General features: G+C 36.1%; 1 protein-coding gene across 4 annotated transcripts in view; it reads right to left on the bottom strand.

The window, feature by feature from the left end:
* Tif-IA (RNA polymerase I-specific transcription initiation factor RRN3 homolog Tif-IA) overlaps positions 1-15,555 on the bottom strand; it is a 282,972-nt gene extending 267,417 nt beyond the window's left edge. For 3 of the 4 annotated variants that reach the window (XM_090377081.1, XM_090377084.1, XM_090377083.1), the window contains exons 1-3: positions 14,580-14,672; positions 10,432-10,603; positions 1,212-1,301 (exon numbers count right to left, since the gene is read on the bottom strand). In XM_090377081.1, coding sequence (XP_090233207.1) covers positions 1,212-1,301; positions 10,432-10,533 — 192 coding nt within the window. In that variant the 5' untranslated portion in view covers positions 10,534-10,603; positions 14,580-14,672. Of the gene's footprint in view, positions 1-1,211; positions 1,302-10,431; positions 10,604-14,579; positions 14,673-15,457 lie in introns of those variants that run through there. The other variant, XM_090377082.1, reaches the window with a different exon arrangement.
* Between the last annotated feature and the right edge of the window lie 4,151 nt (positions 15,556-19,706).

Raw genomic sequence — 19,706 nt, 5'->3', positions numbered from 1 at the left:
ATGTAAGCACATGTGTTAAGTGCATGTACATGTGCTCCCACATGAACTGACTGCATTCACCCTAATGGGAGTAAATAGCCTGCTTGTTCCCACTGGGGTAGGTTGTCCTATTTCAATATCCTTTCAATGTATGTAATCACCTCAGAGGGCATAAATTCAAATTGAGGAAGGACGCATGTCGGATAGATGTGCGGAAATTTGCCTTTGGCCAGCGGGTGGTTGGTTGGTTGGTGGAACCGACTTCCATCACTTGTTGTTGAAGTTGATAGCCTAAACAAATTTAAAGCTCAACTGGACAGGTATTTCGAACGAACGGAGGGGTGAAATGGGAGAGGGTTTTTTTTTTTTTTTTTTGGCTGATGCTGAATAAGCTTGCTTTCTTGCATCATATGCCTCTACTAATGCTAATGCTAATGCTATGTAGAACATTATTAACATAAAGAAACAAGTAAACTTTTAATGAATAATTCATATATACATGTAGGCAAACATAAAAAGCAGCAAATTAATGACTGCCCTCTTCCTGCGCAAAGGCTGCTAGGATGAAGCATAAACAAATTATACTATGTAACTTAATTTTAAATAGACAACTAATGTATAGAGAAACAAGGAGACTTAAAGTCTGTACATGACAAAATGTACCTTGGGTACATTCTGCCTGTAGAGACTTATTTCCCTATACATTGGTAGCTGTCTAATTCTTACTTCTTACTTTCCAAGCTGTCTGAATATTCAAAACAGCTTCCAAGTTGTTTGAGTATTCAAAACAGCTTGGAAAAACAGACAAGTGTTTGCTCTATCCCCTTTACTTATTACTTTTTTCTTATTCTGCTAAATATAACTTTATTAAACTCTCCTTCTCCTCCAATAGTAACCTTACTGTTATATTAAAAGATTTTAAGCTAACAAACACACACACAACTTTTAAATTTAACCTTGACATTGACAATCTTATACATTTTCCCTTGGGTAATATGTCACAGTAATAAAACAAAATAAAATATCAACACATCATTCCAAAGAGTGTGTTCAGGTTCTTTTGTTTTTTTTTAATTTCAGTATGAAAAGAATTTGTTTTCTTTCCTATCTTATATGTAGCCAAAAAAAAAAAAAGGCATCCATCATATTCAACAAAGAAGAATGCTATCATTCAAATTAGCCCATACAATTTCAACAATAGCCATACAATTTGAGCATAACTTAAAACTTACCAAAAGAATTCCAACTAACTGTTCATTTTCTTTATCAAGGAGATATATATTTTCTTTCAGCTGATAAAGCCATTTAATAAGAACATCATCCTGCAATTCAAAGTATACAGTTAAAAACAAAATATACCATCCAATATTTTATTCAATATGCAAACACACAAAAAAACTATTCTCAATCTTGCAAATACTGTATATTAATTATGGGTGACTCAGGTACTCATATCTAAATTTTTTAATAATCCAAAGTGGAATGAATGGTTAATCAAATAGCAATATGTTTTTTATAAATATAACTATGGTCTTAAAAATAGATATAACTATGGTTTCCATTGCAAGTTTATTTTACTATATTTTTTTAATTTAAAGACTAAATGCAAGTGGTATAATTCCATATGGATTTAAATTAACTATATAATGTCAGTGTAAATATACCAAAATTAACCAATAAAATTAAACTACGTACGTAGTGTAACGGCATCGTTTTAATTAAATCTCATATTGTGGTTACCTTCACAATGAGATTAGTATCAACATGAGCAGAGGCATACAATACAAGAAAGCAAGCTTATGCAGCAACAGCCAAAAAAAAAAAAAAAAAAAACCCCTCCCATTTCACTCATCCAACTTGCCCTTAAATTTATTTAAGCTATCAACTTCAATTTGAATTAATGCCCCCTCAGGTTTTGAATCTGAGCAACAGGAAGAATCCCATCAGCATTGAGCTTGCTCAACCTGTTCAAGGCTTTATACACCTCAATCAGATAAACTCTCATGTGCCTAGTCTCCAAGCACTGCAATTTACAGAACTTAAGCCTATCTTGGTAAGAATACCCATTTGTTCCCCTCATCAATCTTGTTGCCCTTCTTTGTACTCATTCTAGCAACACTACATCCTTCCTAAAATGAGGCCTCCAGACCTGGATAATCACTTCCTTGTACCTGCTAGCAAAATTCCTATATATCATTGACAAAACTCCATGACCTGCTCTGGCAGCCCATCTGCACTGCTCAGTGAACTTCATATCTGATGGCACAATTACCCCTAAGTCTTTATCACTCTCCACTTCCCTGAGTGTAGTACAGACATTCGGTATGTTTCTCTTGAGTTACTGCTATCCATATGCAGTACTTTGCATTTGTCAATGTTAAACATCAGTTGCCACTTCTCAGCCCGTTTTCCCAACTTATCTAAATCCATTTGCAGTAGCATACTGTCTTTACTGTCATCAACAACCCTGCCAACCTTTGTATCATCTGCAAACTTGGACATTAAGCCTGATATTTCTTCATCAATATCATTGATGAAGTGCCTTTCTTATGTTTATCTTCAACAATTTCTCCTCCACTTTACTCTCAGTTATTAAAAAATCATCTAGCTTACTGCCAGTGTTTAATTCACCTCTGGCATTCCCCTCCTTGAATAACTCCTCATCTGTGAAATGTAGATGCAAAATACTCATTTAGTTTTTTAGCTATCTAAGCAGGTTCACCAATAGTTGAACCATCGATATCCCGTGGAACAATCTGATCCATCCCCTTCCTTCTGGAGTTTACATAAGTAAAGAACTTTTTGCTGTTTTTCTTTGCATCCTTTGCCAAAGATTTCTCGTAATTTGCTTTCACCTGCCTAACCACCTTTGTTAGTTGATTAAAAACTAGCTTATACCTACCATAAACTTCCATTTCGCCTGCTAATTTATATGTGTCCCATACATTTTTCTTCTCTGCCACGTGCTTCATTAATTCATCTGACATCCATTTAGGCCTAACCTTGAACAGTATGAAAAGCCTAGTAGCCTCCAAATAAAGTCCCTGAAGGCTTCCCATTTAGAATTCACCGTTGGTAACACCATCAGTTGATCCCACTGAATAGAATTTAAAAACTCTCCGAGACCGCTTCACAAAAGCATAAGCCCTTCCCTTTACCCTTGAGAGTATTTACATCTTTAAGTTAATCCAACATCAGTACACTGTGATCACAATCACCCAGTGGTTCCTTTATCTGCAAATTCTTAATGCATGAATCATCACTGCTGATAATCAGATCAAGAGTATTACTCCCTCTGCTTGCCTCTCGAACATGTTGCTGCAGAAAAACAGTCATCCAATAAATCCCCAAAATCTTGCTAGTGTTCGAGTGACCAACCCACAAGTTCCAGTCAATATCTGGAAAGTTAAAATCCCCCATTATAAGACATTCTGATTTACTGGCCCACTATTTCTCAGCACAATTGCTCATTGTGCTCATCAGATTCATTGGACCTAAAACACAAACCTACTCTCATTTTCTCTTTGCCAGTGCTTATGTTGCACCACACTGAATCAACATTGCATTTTCTACCAATGTCAATTGGATGCACTTCCTTTGATTTTGTGTTTCTCACTAACAGCATAACCCCTCCTCCCTTCCTATCCACATTGTATTCCCCAAATTCCAGTTCTGCATTCCTTATATCTGTGTGACACCACACGTCTCTGATATCCCAACAATATCTGCCTTTGATGTTTTGACCAACACCTCAAATTCATCATATTTATTAACAAACTCCTCGCGTTGGTGTACACGCAAGTAAACATGCTCCTGTTCCTATTCTTAGCTACCCTAACACAACCCATGTGTTTACTTGTATCCGCAATGAGTCCCAGCAGTCTCTGAAATCCCCTGCATCTTGTTTTCCAGGCTGCTGCTCATTCCAATAGAAGCAGTGGAAGAATCGCTTTCGTCTCTGCCTGCAGCCACTGTTAATCTTTTAGTCTGTGTATCCCTCCCCAAGCTAGCAATTTTCCGACACACCTAACACTGCCTCGATCGCATCAGCAAATATATTTGCACCCTTTGTACTTAAGTGTACCCAATTCTTGCAGAAGAAGTTTCTCCAGTTAACAAGCACAGACAACGCTGAAAAAAAATTCAACCTCATGAGCATTGCACAATCTCTCCTCGCTGAATTGACTGACGAGGCTCTCATACTCCCTCCTGTCGTGTCTGGCAGAATTGCAGATACTTTCAAATTCAATCCTAGCTCATGACTTTTTTTCAACATTGACCTGTACTTGCTAATTAAATCTGAAGATCTCTTACTCTTAAGGTCATTAGTGCCAACATGTATAACAATATCACCTTTTCTACCCTTAAAAGATGATATGTGCTCTACAATGTTATCAACTTTTGCCCCTGGCAGACATACCTTGGTCCTGTTCCACCTATCCTTTTTGCATAATGTATTCCCCGTCTCCCTGACAATAGTCACCAACAATAACTAGTTCCTGTGGGACCAGCACATTCTGCCTTGGAGATTGCCTCTGTGTTGTCTGCTGCACTGCAGTGAGTTGGGCAACTGAGAGCATGATTGGCCACTCATTAATTTCTTCGAGGGCATCTACCATACACCTCAAACTCTCATAGATGCCCATCAGAATGCTGAGTTGGCGCCTAATTTCTTAGCACTCTAGGCACGCATGCGTGCGCGCGTGCACACACCGTCCTTGGCTAGATCGTAACCTGTTCCCGAAATTTCCACAAACATTTCACACATATTTTGAGACTGATGCATTGGAGAATCTCCCCCTTCGTTTCTACCCCAAGCCCAAGCACTCTCTCAGAATTTTGCTTCACAGCTCTAGTCTGGATAACGATTTCCATTTAAATACAGTTAAGTTTAATAAGATTAATAAATTTTATTGATTAATTGATAATACTATACTAAGCTAACAGATTCCTAATACAGTCTACATATTATGCTATCTAGTTTTACGTTATGCCTTATGCTATCAGAGACATACGTTATCTATTTCGTAACGATCTATACAATTGCGCCAAGTTCAACAATAATGGCGCCAACACCAGTAAGAGCGGTGAGTCGTACATTACAAAAATCACTAGTTCAAGTTTAAAAAATAAGCTAATGAATGTTACTATGCCTATTTAACATCTTTGTAGAACACAATGTAGTATGTTAATTAACAAAGAATACAGTAAAAATAACAAAACGACTTATCGTTTTCAGCAGCCAAAAATCCATTGACTGTTCACTTCCGTGATCCTAGTGCCCTCCAAACCAGGTATACCAGGTATTGCACTACTTCGAATAATTAATGCTTCTCTACTAGAGAGAAGCGTTAATTATTCTAATTGCACTCTAGGCACCCAGCACACACACTTTGAATAATTAATGCACGCACGCACACACACCATCCCTGGCGTTAATTATTCGAGTTGTGCAATACCTGATATCTCATTGTGAAAGTAGCCTTAATATGAAATATAATTAAAACGATGCCTTTACACAACATACACAATTTAATTTTATGGGTTAACTATGGTGTATCTACACCAATATTGTATATTTTTTTATATATATTTAAATATAAATATTTACATATATTTATATTAAATGTGTATTATCTTTTAACTAAAGTATATTTGTCTTTTCTACTTTTGTATATATGGAGTTATGGTGAGTCAGCTTATACAGTGGGGGGCTCAACATCCGATGGTAATTTGTTCCACAAAACCCACTGTATATGTTGAAAATATTGTAAGTTGAAACCATTAATAAACTGATTTCCTGTAATTCGTTCTAAACTCTTGGCAGGCCACTCCAAAACACAACACATGTTATTCTTACATGTTATTCTTGAATTTTACATTAAAATTGAGTGTTTTATAAAGATTATTTAATAAATACAGTGAAACTTCCCTTTAACAGACAGCCATGGGGAACGAGAATTTGTCCATTAGAGAGAAGTGTCCGCTAACAAGAAGTCTGAGGGAGAAAAAAACAAAAGAAACATCGCTAAACATTTAATGTAAAATTAAATTAAAATATATACACATTTTGCACAATATTTTTGTAAATAATATACATACAATTGTGCTATGCATATTATGACTTTATCTTAAGAAAAATACATACAGTAAACACTTATTTTCTTCTGCACCTTCTTCCGGCTGATAATTTTGTTTTCAACATTTGTTTGGAGTGAAGAAACCATCGAAAGTCCTTCAGTATCTTTTTCAGCGGCAAAAAACATTTTTAAACGATTGATTTGTATGAGCGCTTCTTCTATTTTCATCGGTGGTTCGTCGTTAATATGTTCTTCGACAGAATGACCTCCTTCCATTTCTTCATCCTCATGAGGAACTTCTTGAAAAACATCAATGATAATGTCGTTGATATCTAGAGCACCATCTTCTGTAGTGAGGTTCGAGTCTATATCTTTGTAGCCAGGGTCACTTGTAGTGGCAGTATCGTACATTATCAATAGATGTCGAAGTTCTTGTTCTTCTTGATGCTCCACATTGATGTTCACAACTTCAATTTTTGCGTTTGAGAAGCCAGACTTTAAAAAACAGTTCACGCCAGTTTGTTTTCTAATTGCATTTACTGAAGAGGAAATCCATTGAATTACATTTAGGATGCTGAGTTTCTTTGCAAGGTCACTCGCACATGTTACATCGTTCATGTTTGCAATGAAATGTCTTAAAACACGTTTTCTGTAGTGAAGTTTAAAATTTTTTATTATCCTTTGATCCAAGGGCTGACACTCTGCAGATGTATTTGGTGGCAGAAAAACTATTTGAATGTTGGACAGTTCAATGTGCGGGTGAGATTGCATCCATGAAAAGAATAATTTTTCTGTTTTGATGAATCATGTTTTGGTTAAAGTGACTTATCCATTCGCTCATGATATCTCGTGTCATCCACGCTTTTTTATTAGACTTCCAGTCAACATTCAAAAGATTCAACTTTATGCCCTTGAAACAACGTGTATTTTGTGGTTTTCCTATAATAAGAGGTTGTTCAAAGTCTCCCAGCATATTTGTACACAATAGTAGAGTCAAGCGTTCCTTAGAAATTTTTCCACCCTGGCACTTTTCATTTTTTAGACTCATTGTTTTTTCAGGAAGAGCTTTAAAAAACAACCCTGTTTTGTCACAGTTGTAAATATCCTTAGCTTCAAATTCATGACATAAATCTTCCAATTTGATTGTCCACTCTGTTACAACCCCAGTATCAACAGATCCACCTTCACCACTTACGGTTTTCCAAGAAAGTTTATGCCAAGTTTTGAACTTGTCTAGCCATCCCACAGAAGCTTTGAACTCATTTATTCCCATAGATTTCGCAACCTCCAAAGCCTTTTCCCTAATAATAGGCCCATTAATGGGAATTTTTTTAGCACGTGTGCGACAAAACCACTCATATGTAACATCGTCAATTTGAAGTCCAACAGTTTTCGGGAATGATTTTTGAACCTGATCATTTACGTGTTGCCAAAATTGTTTGAGCAATTCATTTTTTTTCTTTGGGATGTCGCTTACCTGCAACTTCCCAATTTTTAATTTTGCAGCGAGATTGCGAACACTATTTTTTTGCCGATCATACGCATTAATGAGTTCGACTTTATCTTTTAAAGTTAAATGTTTACGAGAAGACAATTTGCACTTCACACGACACTGAACAAAACTGAAAACTCAATATTTTCAGATGAACACACAGGGCCACTGATTAAGTGGGTGACAATGGTTGCAATTACATGAACACACTTGCTACCAAAGAACATGAAATATTGATAATACCTATCTTTTCATTCCATTATTCACTAACTGCATTCAGTTTCCAGAAGGCAATCTTAATCTCACTGTATACAAGAAGCACCCTTAAACTATGTATTTATAATTCAAAAGTAAAAGCTACAGAGCACAATTAGAGACAACCAGATACTAATCCACACCACCAAGACAGATACACAAACTAGATCCAAACCTAAAAGAGGGGATTTTTACCATCTAATTTGTATTTTTCAATGTAGAATACAGTATCACTTTATTAATTTTGTATTTACTCAATTTATTCCATATTATGTCTTTCAAAGTTGACACATGAAGGTCGGTCAAAAAGGTTCTGAGAAAGGGTATATGGAATGTATGAGGGAAATTCAAAAAATAAGTTACACTTGACCATTGTAGCCCAAGAGACATTTATTGAGGTATGTAACATTATGAAATAGAAAGCACATACCTTGCACTACTTTTCCACATAGTCACCGAGTTGGTGTAAACACTTCTCAGAACATGTGACTAAACATTTGATTCCCTGATGATAGAAATCCATTCCTTGGTCATTCAGCCACCGTCGAACTGCTGCTTGCTCATCGTTTGCAAATCGTTGTCCCCCCCCCCCCATATGTTCTTTCAGCTTGCCAAAGATGTGATAGTCACAAGATGAAAAATCGGGACTGTACAGCGGATGTTGCCATACCTCCCATCCAAAACTTTGGAGCAAGTGTCATGTTGTGTGGCGTTGTCCTGAATGAGAACAACACCTTTGCTTAACTTTCCAGGCCACTGGTTTTTCATGGGTGTTCACAAAGACCATAATGTTTGGCAGTATGAGGCAGCATTAATTGTTGTGCCTTTTGCAATAAATTCCGTGTAAACAACTCCTTCACAGTTGAAAAACACAGTGGCCATGACCTTTCCTGCTGATGGTGCAACTTTGAATTCTTTCTGCATAGGCGATGTTGTGTGTCTCCATTCCACAGATGCTCTCTTCGTTTCTGGGATGAAATGGTGCACCCACGTTTCATCACCAGTGATGATGCGTAGTAAGAAGTCATGGCCTTCTACAAAATAGTGTTGAAGGAAGGCTAGAAGGCTACCTCGAACTTGGAGTAACATTCTAGCTGACGTGCTCTTATGAACACTTGCTCCTATACAACTGTTACTGCTATGTCAACGAAACTCACCTACCAGGGGATGCACGATATGAACTCCAGTCTGCGCAGGTGCCACATTTGTTGCACAATTATACCAAGAGATGGCGGTAAGTGTAACTAATTTTTTGAATTAGTTACACTTTAGAAGGCTACCTCGAACTTGGAGTAACATTCTAGCTGACGTGCTCTTATGAACACTTGCTCCTATACAACTGTTACTGCTATGTCAACGAAACTCACCTACCAGGGGGATGCACGATATGAACTCCAGTCTGCGCAGGTGCCACATTTGTTGCACAATTATACCAAGAGATGGCGGTAAGTGTAACTAATTTTTTGAATTCCCCCCCCCCCCCCGTAAGAATAAATTATAGAATAGGTTATTTTATAAGATATTTTAGAAACTGCCTAAGACGTATGTCAATATCTTAGGCAGCAGTCGCTAAAAGTAATTTTTTTATGTTGGTAGGTGGAAGAAGAATGAACATACAGCAATTCAAGAATCATTCAGTAATTAACTTTTTGACCAAAGAGGGCAGAAATGCTATAAAAATCCATGAAAGAATTACTAGAGTGTTGGAGAAGTATTATCCAGTTATGCTACCATTGGCAAGAGGGTCAACAGAGTCCAAAAGAGGACAACAATGGCAATTGTTTTTCAACAACTGCCACTATTGAAAAAATTTTTCAATAGTGGCAGTTGTTGAAGACACTTTTATTCTTCTGTTTAGACACTTTTATTCTTCTGTTTTCTGAAAAAAAATTTCAGAAAACAGAAGAATAAAAGTGTCTGAACTTATAAAAATACTTAACATTTCCCAAGGAAGCATTTAACAATAACATATGAGCATTCAGGATGTCCCAAGTTTGTGCAAGATGAGTTTCCAGAAACCTTGTCAAAAGGACAATTTAAAATTAATTCTTGCTAATACTCACTTGACTTTCAGATCTGCTCACAAGTGACTTATTATTGGTTCAAAAACCTCATGTCTAATCCTTGTGGAATTCATTTCAAAGATTCAGAAAAAAGCAGCTGTGTATACCTAGTTTGATGCTCAACTTGAAGAATCTCTTATTTTTTTTTTTGAAGGATTAAAAAAAATTCTTCATATTACAGATTAAATACAATAAGTATATTGAAAAATAAAAGAAACATTATTATTACTATCCATATAGTGCAAGGAAGGAGAGAGAGAGAGAGAGAATGTGTACAACATTTTGTTAAACTGACATTGTCATCAAGCATCCAAACAGAACTTTGGTCAGGAACAATAAATGTTTATTACATACTGGGAGATTACTGTAAAGTAATAAAATTTTATTATATAATCTATATATCTTAAATCACAGCACATAAGGAATTCTTAATATATGATTAGTAATACTCTCTCTCTTATATATATATATAAAGTAAATTTTCCAAAAAAAAATTTGAGTGTATTTATACATATATTCAAAGTTCGGAATTACTAATTTTAAAAAGTAGTGATCCTCATACCTTGATTTCAGTGGACAATAGGGTATCTGTAAGGATTCTATACTGCTCAAAATGATATTCTCCCAAACATTTTCTTTTAATAATTTCAGTTATGTCATCCATCTTTATTTCTTTGTATTATCCCAATAATTAGAAATATAGGTACAGAAACTTGAACTGCACAACTTTCATTCTGAAGTAATGAAATAAAATAAATAAATAAAAGTAAAATTATCAATTTACATAGTCAAAGTAAACATAATAATTCAGAGTACATGATGAAAACTGATGTCATCAAATAATTCTATTTCTAGGTAAGGAATGTAGCATTTTTAGCAAAGGCACATGACACATGATACAAGAAAGCAAGCTTATATAGCATCAGCCAAAAAAAAAAAAAACACCTTTATTTCACCCATCCACTCGCTCCAAATGTTTGTCAAGTTCTTCTGCCTTGAATCTATTTAAGCTATCAACTTCTACATAGACAGATGGAAGTTTGTTCCAGCAATCAATCACCTGCTGACTAAAGGCAAACTTCCACACATCTATCCTACAACAGTCTTTCCTCAATTTGAATTTATACCCTCTCAGGCGATTATTCTGAGCAAGAATCCCATCAGCATTGAGCATGCTCAAACCATTCAAGGCTTTATACACCTCAATCAGATCACCTCGCAGGTGCCTAGTCTCCAGACACTGTAAATTGCAAAACTTAAGCCTTTCTTCATAAGAGCAACCCTTTGTTCCATTCACTAATCTTGTTGCCCCTTCTCTGCACTCGTTCCAACAGTTCTAATCCTTCTTAAAATGAGGCCTCCAGACCTGTATACAGTACTCAAGGTGTGGTGTCTAACCATTGCCTTATACAAGGGGATAATCACCTCCTTATCCCTGCTAGAAAAATTCCTGTATATCATTCACAAGACACCATGACCTACTCTTGCAGACCGTCTGCACTGCTCAGAAAACTTCATATCTGCCTGCACAATTACCCCCAGGTCCTTTTCATTCTCTACCACTGTGACCCCAGAGTAACATACCACCAAGTGATATGTTACTCAAGGTAATTCTGTTTCAGTAGCATACTATCATTACTGTCATTGCCTTGCCAACCTTCACATTGTCTGCCAACTTAGACATTAACCCTGATATACCGTCATCAATATTATTAGCCTTATGGTGCAAGAAAGCCTGAGGCTTATGATGCACCAGGCAAAAAAAAAAAATTCTGAATTACCCTAAGAAAGAGAGAAGTAGAAGGGAATTACCAAGAAAGAGAAGAATGATGTTATCCAGCTCAGGATCCTGGGCGTGCCAAGCCCATACTCACCAGATGTGAGCCACTGGGATTGACACAGTACAAGCAGCTTCTGATGGTGGTGATCTGTGTTATGGTGTGGGGAATGTTTTCCTGGCACAAGTTGAGTCCATTGATACCCATAGATTCATATCTGAATGCCACATCGTACCTAAATATCGTTGCTGACCAAGTGCATCCATTCATGTTGCCAGTTTATCCTCAGTCAGATGGTTACTTCCAGCAGGATAATGCGCCAGTGCACAAAGCCCGAATCACTATGGAATGGTTCCAGGCACATGACAATGACTTTTCTTTGCTGCAGTGGCCCGCTCAGTCCCCGGCCGGATCTCAATCCTATAGAACATTTTTGGGATGAGCTGGAAAGGGCTGTTTGCTGCAGGCCTACACCTCCGTCAAATCTCAAGGAACTGTGTGACACATTCTGCATGGTACTCTATTCCAGCACAACGTTTTCAGCATCTTGTTCAATCCATGCCTAGACAAATTCAGGCTGTTTTGAAGGCTAAAGGAGGTTCAACACGCTACTATGTAGGTTTACCTAATAAAGTGGCAGCACTGTGGTGTGTGTGTGTGTGTGTATATATATATATATGTATGTATGTAGGTATATATATATATATATATATATATATATAAAAAATGGGTTTTCAATGCAACTCTTTAAAAGAAAAGTTTAGAGAATCACATAGAAAAGAGGTAAACAGTAGATAAAATGGTTTCGGTGAAAGAAAAATTAATAAATTATTACAGATGCACCTAAAATCAAAAAGCAGCATTAAAGGATGCAAGAGTATACGTAATTTGTATTAATATTAAATTAAGTAAGTATAAATGGATGTGAAAGTTACACAAGGTGCCAGTAACTATAAGGGTGAGGAAAGTAGCAAAAGAAGAGTAGTAGATTAGTGAAAGAATGTTAATATCCAAGAGGTTATGATGAATTAAATAAATTATGGGCTGAATTGCCAAGTCAATATAAAGTGTGGGAACTGTAAAGTAAAATTAGTACAACAAAATATTAATAAAATGCAAATAAAAATGATATAGCTGTCATCAGATATGGGGGGGGGGAAACAATTTTAGTAAAATGTCTAATATAGGTAATGCAAAAATGCTTGATCTGATGTCAGCAGAAATAAATATTGATACATGATCAGGTATTTTCTCAGGGGACTACACCTGACCATGTATCAGGAACTGCATTTCTATATATACACACACACACACACACACACACAGAATGTATTAATAAGAGGTTGTAGAGGAAAGTTACAATGAATTTATTTATATGGTTTATAGACCACAGACACTGCAATTTATAGCAAAAAGAACCCAACAACCATAATGGAATATAAGTTGGTAGAAAGTGAGGAAGAGAATGGGTAATGAGCTAACAAAACAGGAATCGAAACTATGAAAAAACTCAGAAGGTACATGAAGAATAAAAATAAAAAATAATAAAAAGTACTTAATGCTAAAGATCTCATGATTTCAACATCTTCATCAAGGGCCAACCGTCCAAACCACAGGAAAGGCAGCAAGAAGTAAGGCCTCAGTTTTTTGACATGAAATATACATAGCATGTGGTGGAAACAGTGAAGCCATATTGATTTTTGAATTTAGCAGTAGCAGAAATAAGGCCAAAAAGTAACAGTAGGTAAGAGAAAAGTGTACATATATTAAATTAATATTAAAGTAGGTAAGAGAAAAGTGTACATATATTTCATGGCTTAGCTGACAGAGGTGGGAAAAGGATAGAAAAAGAAAAAGGAAAAAAAGGAAAACACTTACTGGAATATCAAACAGGAGTCGAGCCAGTATACAGACTGTGGAGTCTCTGCACTGCAGAGGTCTGAAGCCAAAAAGATTACTCGTAGCCAGTTAAAAGTATTTATAGCTTGTCATGATGACCCAGTGTGTTAGAAAACAGAGACAGTAAGTCAGACAAAATTAAGATTAAAATTACAAGGGTATGTTGGGAAATCGGCATTAAACAAATGAAGTAGTACACCCCAGGATAGAAAAGAAATGATAAACTTTCAAAGTAGCAGTAAATAGTCACTTTGCATTTAGCAACTGTTTACGGCGAAGACTCTCCTGTGCAAAAAGTCTCTACACAGTCCGTATACCAGCTCAAATCCTGTTCGGTATTCCAGAAAGTTATTTCCATTTTCTGTCAGATCAGCCACGAAATATACATACACTTTTCTCTTACCTACTGCTACTTTTTGACTTTACTTCCGGTATCGCTAAATTTAAAAATCAATATGGCTTCACCGTTTCCACCACTTGTTCGTATATTTCATGTCAGAAACAGAGGCCTTACTTCTTGCTGTCTTTGGTGTGGTTTCGACAGTTTATCCTTCATGAAGACGTTAAAATCATGGGGTCTTCAGCATTAAGTACTTCTTTTTATTTTTATTCGTGTACCTTCCAGATGTTTCCATAGTTTCGATTCCCGTTTTGTTAGCACATTACCCATTCTATTCCTCACTTTCTACCAACTTATATACATATATAAATAACTTACCTTTAATTTTTAAAGAAATACTAAAATATTCACTTATATTTACAGTTTAATAATATTGTAATAAAAACATTGTTAAACACTGAAGACACATAAAAAAAAAACAAAGTAATACAGACATATCGAACATTACTAATAATGGATGTTTTGAAAATCAACGTGAAACTATAATTTGTGAGCGGCAAAGATTTTTTTAATGAGGAGGGGTACTAAAGCGTTGTTCCAGGTAATCACTGTGCTTTAATCACGTGCAGCAGCAAAAAAACACATTATTTGTATCACATTATGTGATCCAAATAAGGACCTATTAGCCTTTACCTGGGCCCTCCCTCGCTGGAAACAACTTGGAGAAACACAATAACACTTAGGGTCGCACTACAGCCCAGAAGGCCGGTCAAGCATGAATGAGGTACGGTGGAAGATAAGGTAAGAAAGTAGGCAAAGCTACGTCCCTACAAGCACATGCTCTAAAATCGTCCTCCAACAATGAATGAATAGCTATTAAACTTTTGAGCTTGCGGCTTTACAAAAAAAAAAATATATATATATAATATATATTAATAATAATAAATAAATAAATAAACTTTTGATATGAATGTTGTTCTAGAACATCCGACAATACTTTTATTTATAAGTATTGTCGAATGAACGAAAAGTGCGGTAAAGTACTGCGTGTATTATATTGCGCAAAGTTTCATACCGAATGTTAGTTTCAATGATTTTATAGGTGCTTACAATATATATTTAAAAAATATTACCTTTAACTGCGTTACGCTATACTAACGCACGCACAAAAAAAAAAAGTGTTCATCAGCTGCACGTCTGCTCTACAACTGTGAAATGACCACCCCAAACACACACACACACTGTGGACACTAAAAAAAAACAATAACAGAGCGCAAAAGATTAAAAACAAACCGAAGCTCTGCGGTACGGCTTTTCGACCATTTTTAGACCGCGAAATCTACAGACTACTTAAGTAATCTATATAAGTTAATAGTTAATAAATAATCTACATGAGTTATAATCTTTAATTAATATCTGTGTAGCGGAACTGATGTGCAAACGAATTTTTTTCGTTTGCACATCAGTTCATAATTAAAACATCGTATCATACACCTATACAAATTATATAATAAATAAATAATAAAGCACTGTTTACACTACACTCTAAATTTAATATGTTTATTATTTACATTACACCGTAAAGTTCATTCCTGGAAGTTTCCGGCAGTGCCGGACCAAGGTATTTCAGTGACCTGGGAAGAATGATTTTTCGGCACCCTTTACTAAGGATATAGATATTTTTGACTCATTGTTCTTCTGTTTTTGGCTCCCCTTCAAGAATGGGCAAGGGCCGTGCTAGCCCGTACCCTAATCCGGCACTGCCTGGAACGGCCTCAATAGTCAAGTGGTCAGGGGCAGGGGCAGTAGCACATGCTCTATGAGTAGATCAGGGTTCAAGCCCGTGACTGCTAAATACAGTCGATTTGCTAAACCGCACAGAACCAGCATGGTATATTATAAGCCATTTCCCTCAAGAAGAGGCTACCATCTTGCAGTAAATTGATAATGGCTACAGTTTACCTTTATTAACTGTCCCCCCCAACTTATAAGTTAATTCTGAATTTACAAAAGTACGAAACCTTGCATTAAGAGGCATTAAACCATAACTGCCTTTTTTATATCGTTTGTGGCACCAGCCAAAGTAATTTAGAAGCACTATGGTTTGCTTACAGTCGTTATACGCCGTTCCTGCCTGTAAATCAAAAGCAAAAAAAAGCTAAGAGACAAACCTGCTTCTCCCTTTCTTCAGAACTGAACGTTCAGGGATTGAACTTGCTACGCTGGACCATCTTGTGAAACGTCTGTTTATGACTGGTCTGTGACCTATTCTTTAAAGTATCTACGATCCAATAAACAATCCTAAAGACATTTTCCAATTAGGGGAACTGATACCGCATTTTCCAATTAGGGGAACTGATACTGATAACTGATACTCAACAGTCCTCACGAATAATCGTAGCCTGCTAGTCTCCTTACGGACTACATGCAAATAATACGAAATGAGGTATTATTACATATATACATTATGTTGGCCCTACCAACATATATAAATGTGGGCTTCTAACAGACCATTCCATTCAGTCTGACTAGAGTTTGATAGTTTGCCTCGCTCGACAGTATCTCCAAAAAGGAAGTTGTTCGTTATCAACTCCGTGTAGGACAATCATCCTATAGATTTTTTTTCTCCTCAAGGCTAATTAATATTGCATGTCAGTATTTTGATACAGTTTTAATCAGTAGGCACGTGTTTATTGAATATACGGATTGTTCAACTTTTACCTAACTCGCATTATATTTGTAACGGACTTTTATGAAAACTTCGGACTTAATTATCGTGACACCCTTATACTTTTTTATGTTTGTTAACCTTCTTCAGCGAGGAATCATTGATGAACCGAAATTTTGTGTATTTTGTTCGTGATGACCTGACATGACATGGATTTTATTCATCTCCTGGAAAAGATTCTCAATTGTGAACTTCGGGCGCCATACTTGTATCTGTATCTTTTTTACTGTTCCCGACACCTTTTTTTTTTTGTTGTTGTTCTTGTTTTTTTAGTTATAAGATTTTATTCACGTATTTGCTGCAGCTGCTTCCCCAAACACAAAAACATCAGAAGCGCTTTCCACATATGTAGATGCGAAATACCCATTCAGTGTGTCAGCTCTCTGAGCAGTATTCTGCAACAGTTGAACCATCGATATCAAGGGGCCAATCATCTCATTCCTACTATCATTTTTATAAGTAAAGATAAATTTGCTGTTTCTCTTTGCATCCTTTGACAAGGATTTCTCTAATCTGCTTTCGCTTGTTTAACCTCCTTTGTGACTTGATTACTGACTATCTTATATCTACCATAGGCTTCTGTATCGCCTGATAATTTATATGCATTCCATGCATTTTGGTTCAATGCCATGACTCTTATGAATTCATGTGATATCCATTTAGACTTAAACCATAAAAGTATTTCTTAATTTTTATGAAAAGCCTGGTAGTTTCCACGATTAATTCGTTGAATGCTTCCAATTTAGAATTTTATGTTGGTAACATCGTCAGTTGGCTCCACTGTACCGAATTTAAAAACTGTCTGAGACCACTGTAGTCACCTTTACGAAAGCAAAAACCCTTCCCTTTACCCCTAATAGTAATTACAGTATTATGTAATTACTTATTAGGGGTTAATTATGTAAATCCGACATCAGTACACCATGATCACTGCCACCTAGTGGTTCCATTATCTGCAAATTCTTAATGCACGATAATCACTTTTGATAATCAGATCAAGAGTATTATCCCCTCTGGTTGCCTCTCTAACATGTTATTGCAGAAAACAATCATCCACTAAAGGCTTGCTAGCGTCAGAATTACTGACCCACATGTTCCAGTCAATATCTGGGAAATTAAAATCCCCCATTACATTGCAATCGGATTTACTGGCCCATTCTTTTTCCCTCTCAATTATTTGTCGTTCTCATTAGAGTCGTTAGGCCTAGAACACACATTCTACTCTTATTTTTGCTTTCCCAATGGTTATGTCACGCCAAAGTGACTCATGCCCTCTCCATTTATGTTGCACTATGTCTGAACAGAATATTTGCTTTCATGCATCTGTTTGTTGATTGTTCGAACAAACTTTCTGTGGTGTTTTCTAAATCGTTAATTTTAAGAAATTAACAGAAATTTTAATAAATGTTTAAAAGTATTGTAGAATTTGCGTGAGAAGTGTTTTTTTTTTTTTTTTTTTTTTTTTTTTGCTGATGCTGCATAGGCTAGTTTTCTTGCATCATTTGCCTAAGACTAAGACTAGTACTTTTTATATAAGGTCATTCTAATTAATAAATTTATAAATTTAAAATTATTATTAAATTAAATTGTTGCACACTTTCGACGAAATAAATAAAAGTTTTCATTAGTTCAATTGCTGTTATGTATGCAGACGGTAAAAATCGGAGAAAGCTAATACCTCACATCTGGTGAGTATGGGCTTGGCACACCCAGGGTCCTGAGCTGGATATCATCATTCTTCTCTTTCTTGGTGATTCCCTTCTACTTCTCTCTCTCTCTCTCTCTCTCTCTCCAGGGTAATTCAGATTTTTTTTTTTTTTTTTTTTTTGGCTTGTGCACCATAAGCCTCAGGCTTCCTTGCACCATATGTATAATAATAATAATACTCTGTGGGTGCTCTGCGTTTCTTGAAATGTTATTATGTTTTTGCAAGAATTGTTGACGACGGATAGAGTGGCAGAAAGCGTTCATCCGCTATACCTTGTGGAACCCACTTTGAACCTTGAATTTGTTTGAAATCTCAATTAAAATATATTTCATTTTTAGCAGATTAATGAACAAAATTGATATATGAAATGATAATAATAATAATATACTTAATAAATAATTTATAATTATTGTTATTTGTATTATAATAAGTCTAAAAGCAGCGTTCAGATATGCACATTGCTTTGAATATTAGAAATTGTTGACACTAAACATAAAAAGAGGAGGGGAGCTGTCCAATTATATTAAAGGAGGAAGCAAAGGAGGTAACCAAACGGTTAGTCATAATTGTGAGAGCATCCTTGCATTCTGGAAAAGGTCCCTATGGACTAGAGATGTTCTAATGTGTCCCTAATTCACAAAGGGGACATGAATAATTAGAGACCTATTAGCTTAACGCCTGTTGCTGGGAAAATAATGGAGTCACTGGTTAAAGAAGTAATGTAGGACAATCTGGAGAGGAATTCAATTATACTGCAGTCACAGCATAAACTTGTTTACGTGCGGTCTTGCCTAACGAATCAAAATAGATTCACTGTGCAGTAACCAATGAATTGGATGCAAAAAATAATTTTGATATTATATACTTGGATTTCAAGAAGACTTTTGATGCCGCTGTACAAACTGGAGCAATGTGGCATTAACGGCAAGTTACTAATACGGAAAGGAATGGTTGAGTAGGAGAAGGCAGAGAGTGGTTATCAATGGGCACTGCTTTTTGCAGAATACTGTTATTAATGGAGTCCCAGTAGTTCATTGCAGGATCGTTGTTGTTTTCAATATTCATTTGATGAAGGTATGTCAGACTTAAAATGTTTTGCACAGTGTAGAAAGGTTGGCAGAGTGGCCAACGACAGGAACCTCGTTAGGGTCTTAAGGTAAGAAAAATTAGGTCAATGGGCTGAGAAATGGGATTTGAAGTTTAACATACAAATGCAAGGTACAGCATTTGTATGTGGGTAGTCTGCGACTTTTGAATGTGGCAGCAGTAGTCCCAAATTAACGTAACAATTGCGAGCGCACGCAGTTGGTAAGTTAATAAGTCACTGTTGCACGCAGTTGGTAAGTCACTGTTGAAAAAAACCGTGAATTACGGTTGAATTTGA

Source organism: Mastigoproctus giganteus, chromosome 7 (genome assembly GCF_048544385.1).
Source record: "Mastigoproctus giganteus isolate SK-2022 chromosome 7, ASM4854438v1, whole genome shotgun sequence".
Lineage (NCBI taxonomy): Eukaryota > Metazoa > Arthropoda > Arachnida > Uropygi > Thelyphonidae > Mastigoproctus > Mastigoproctus giganteus.
This window is presented reverse-complemented; position numbering and strand designations above follow the sequence as displayed.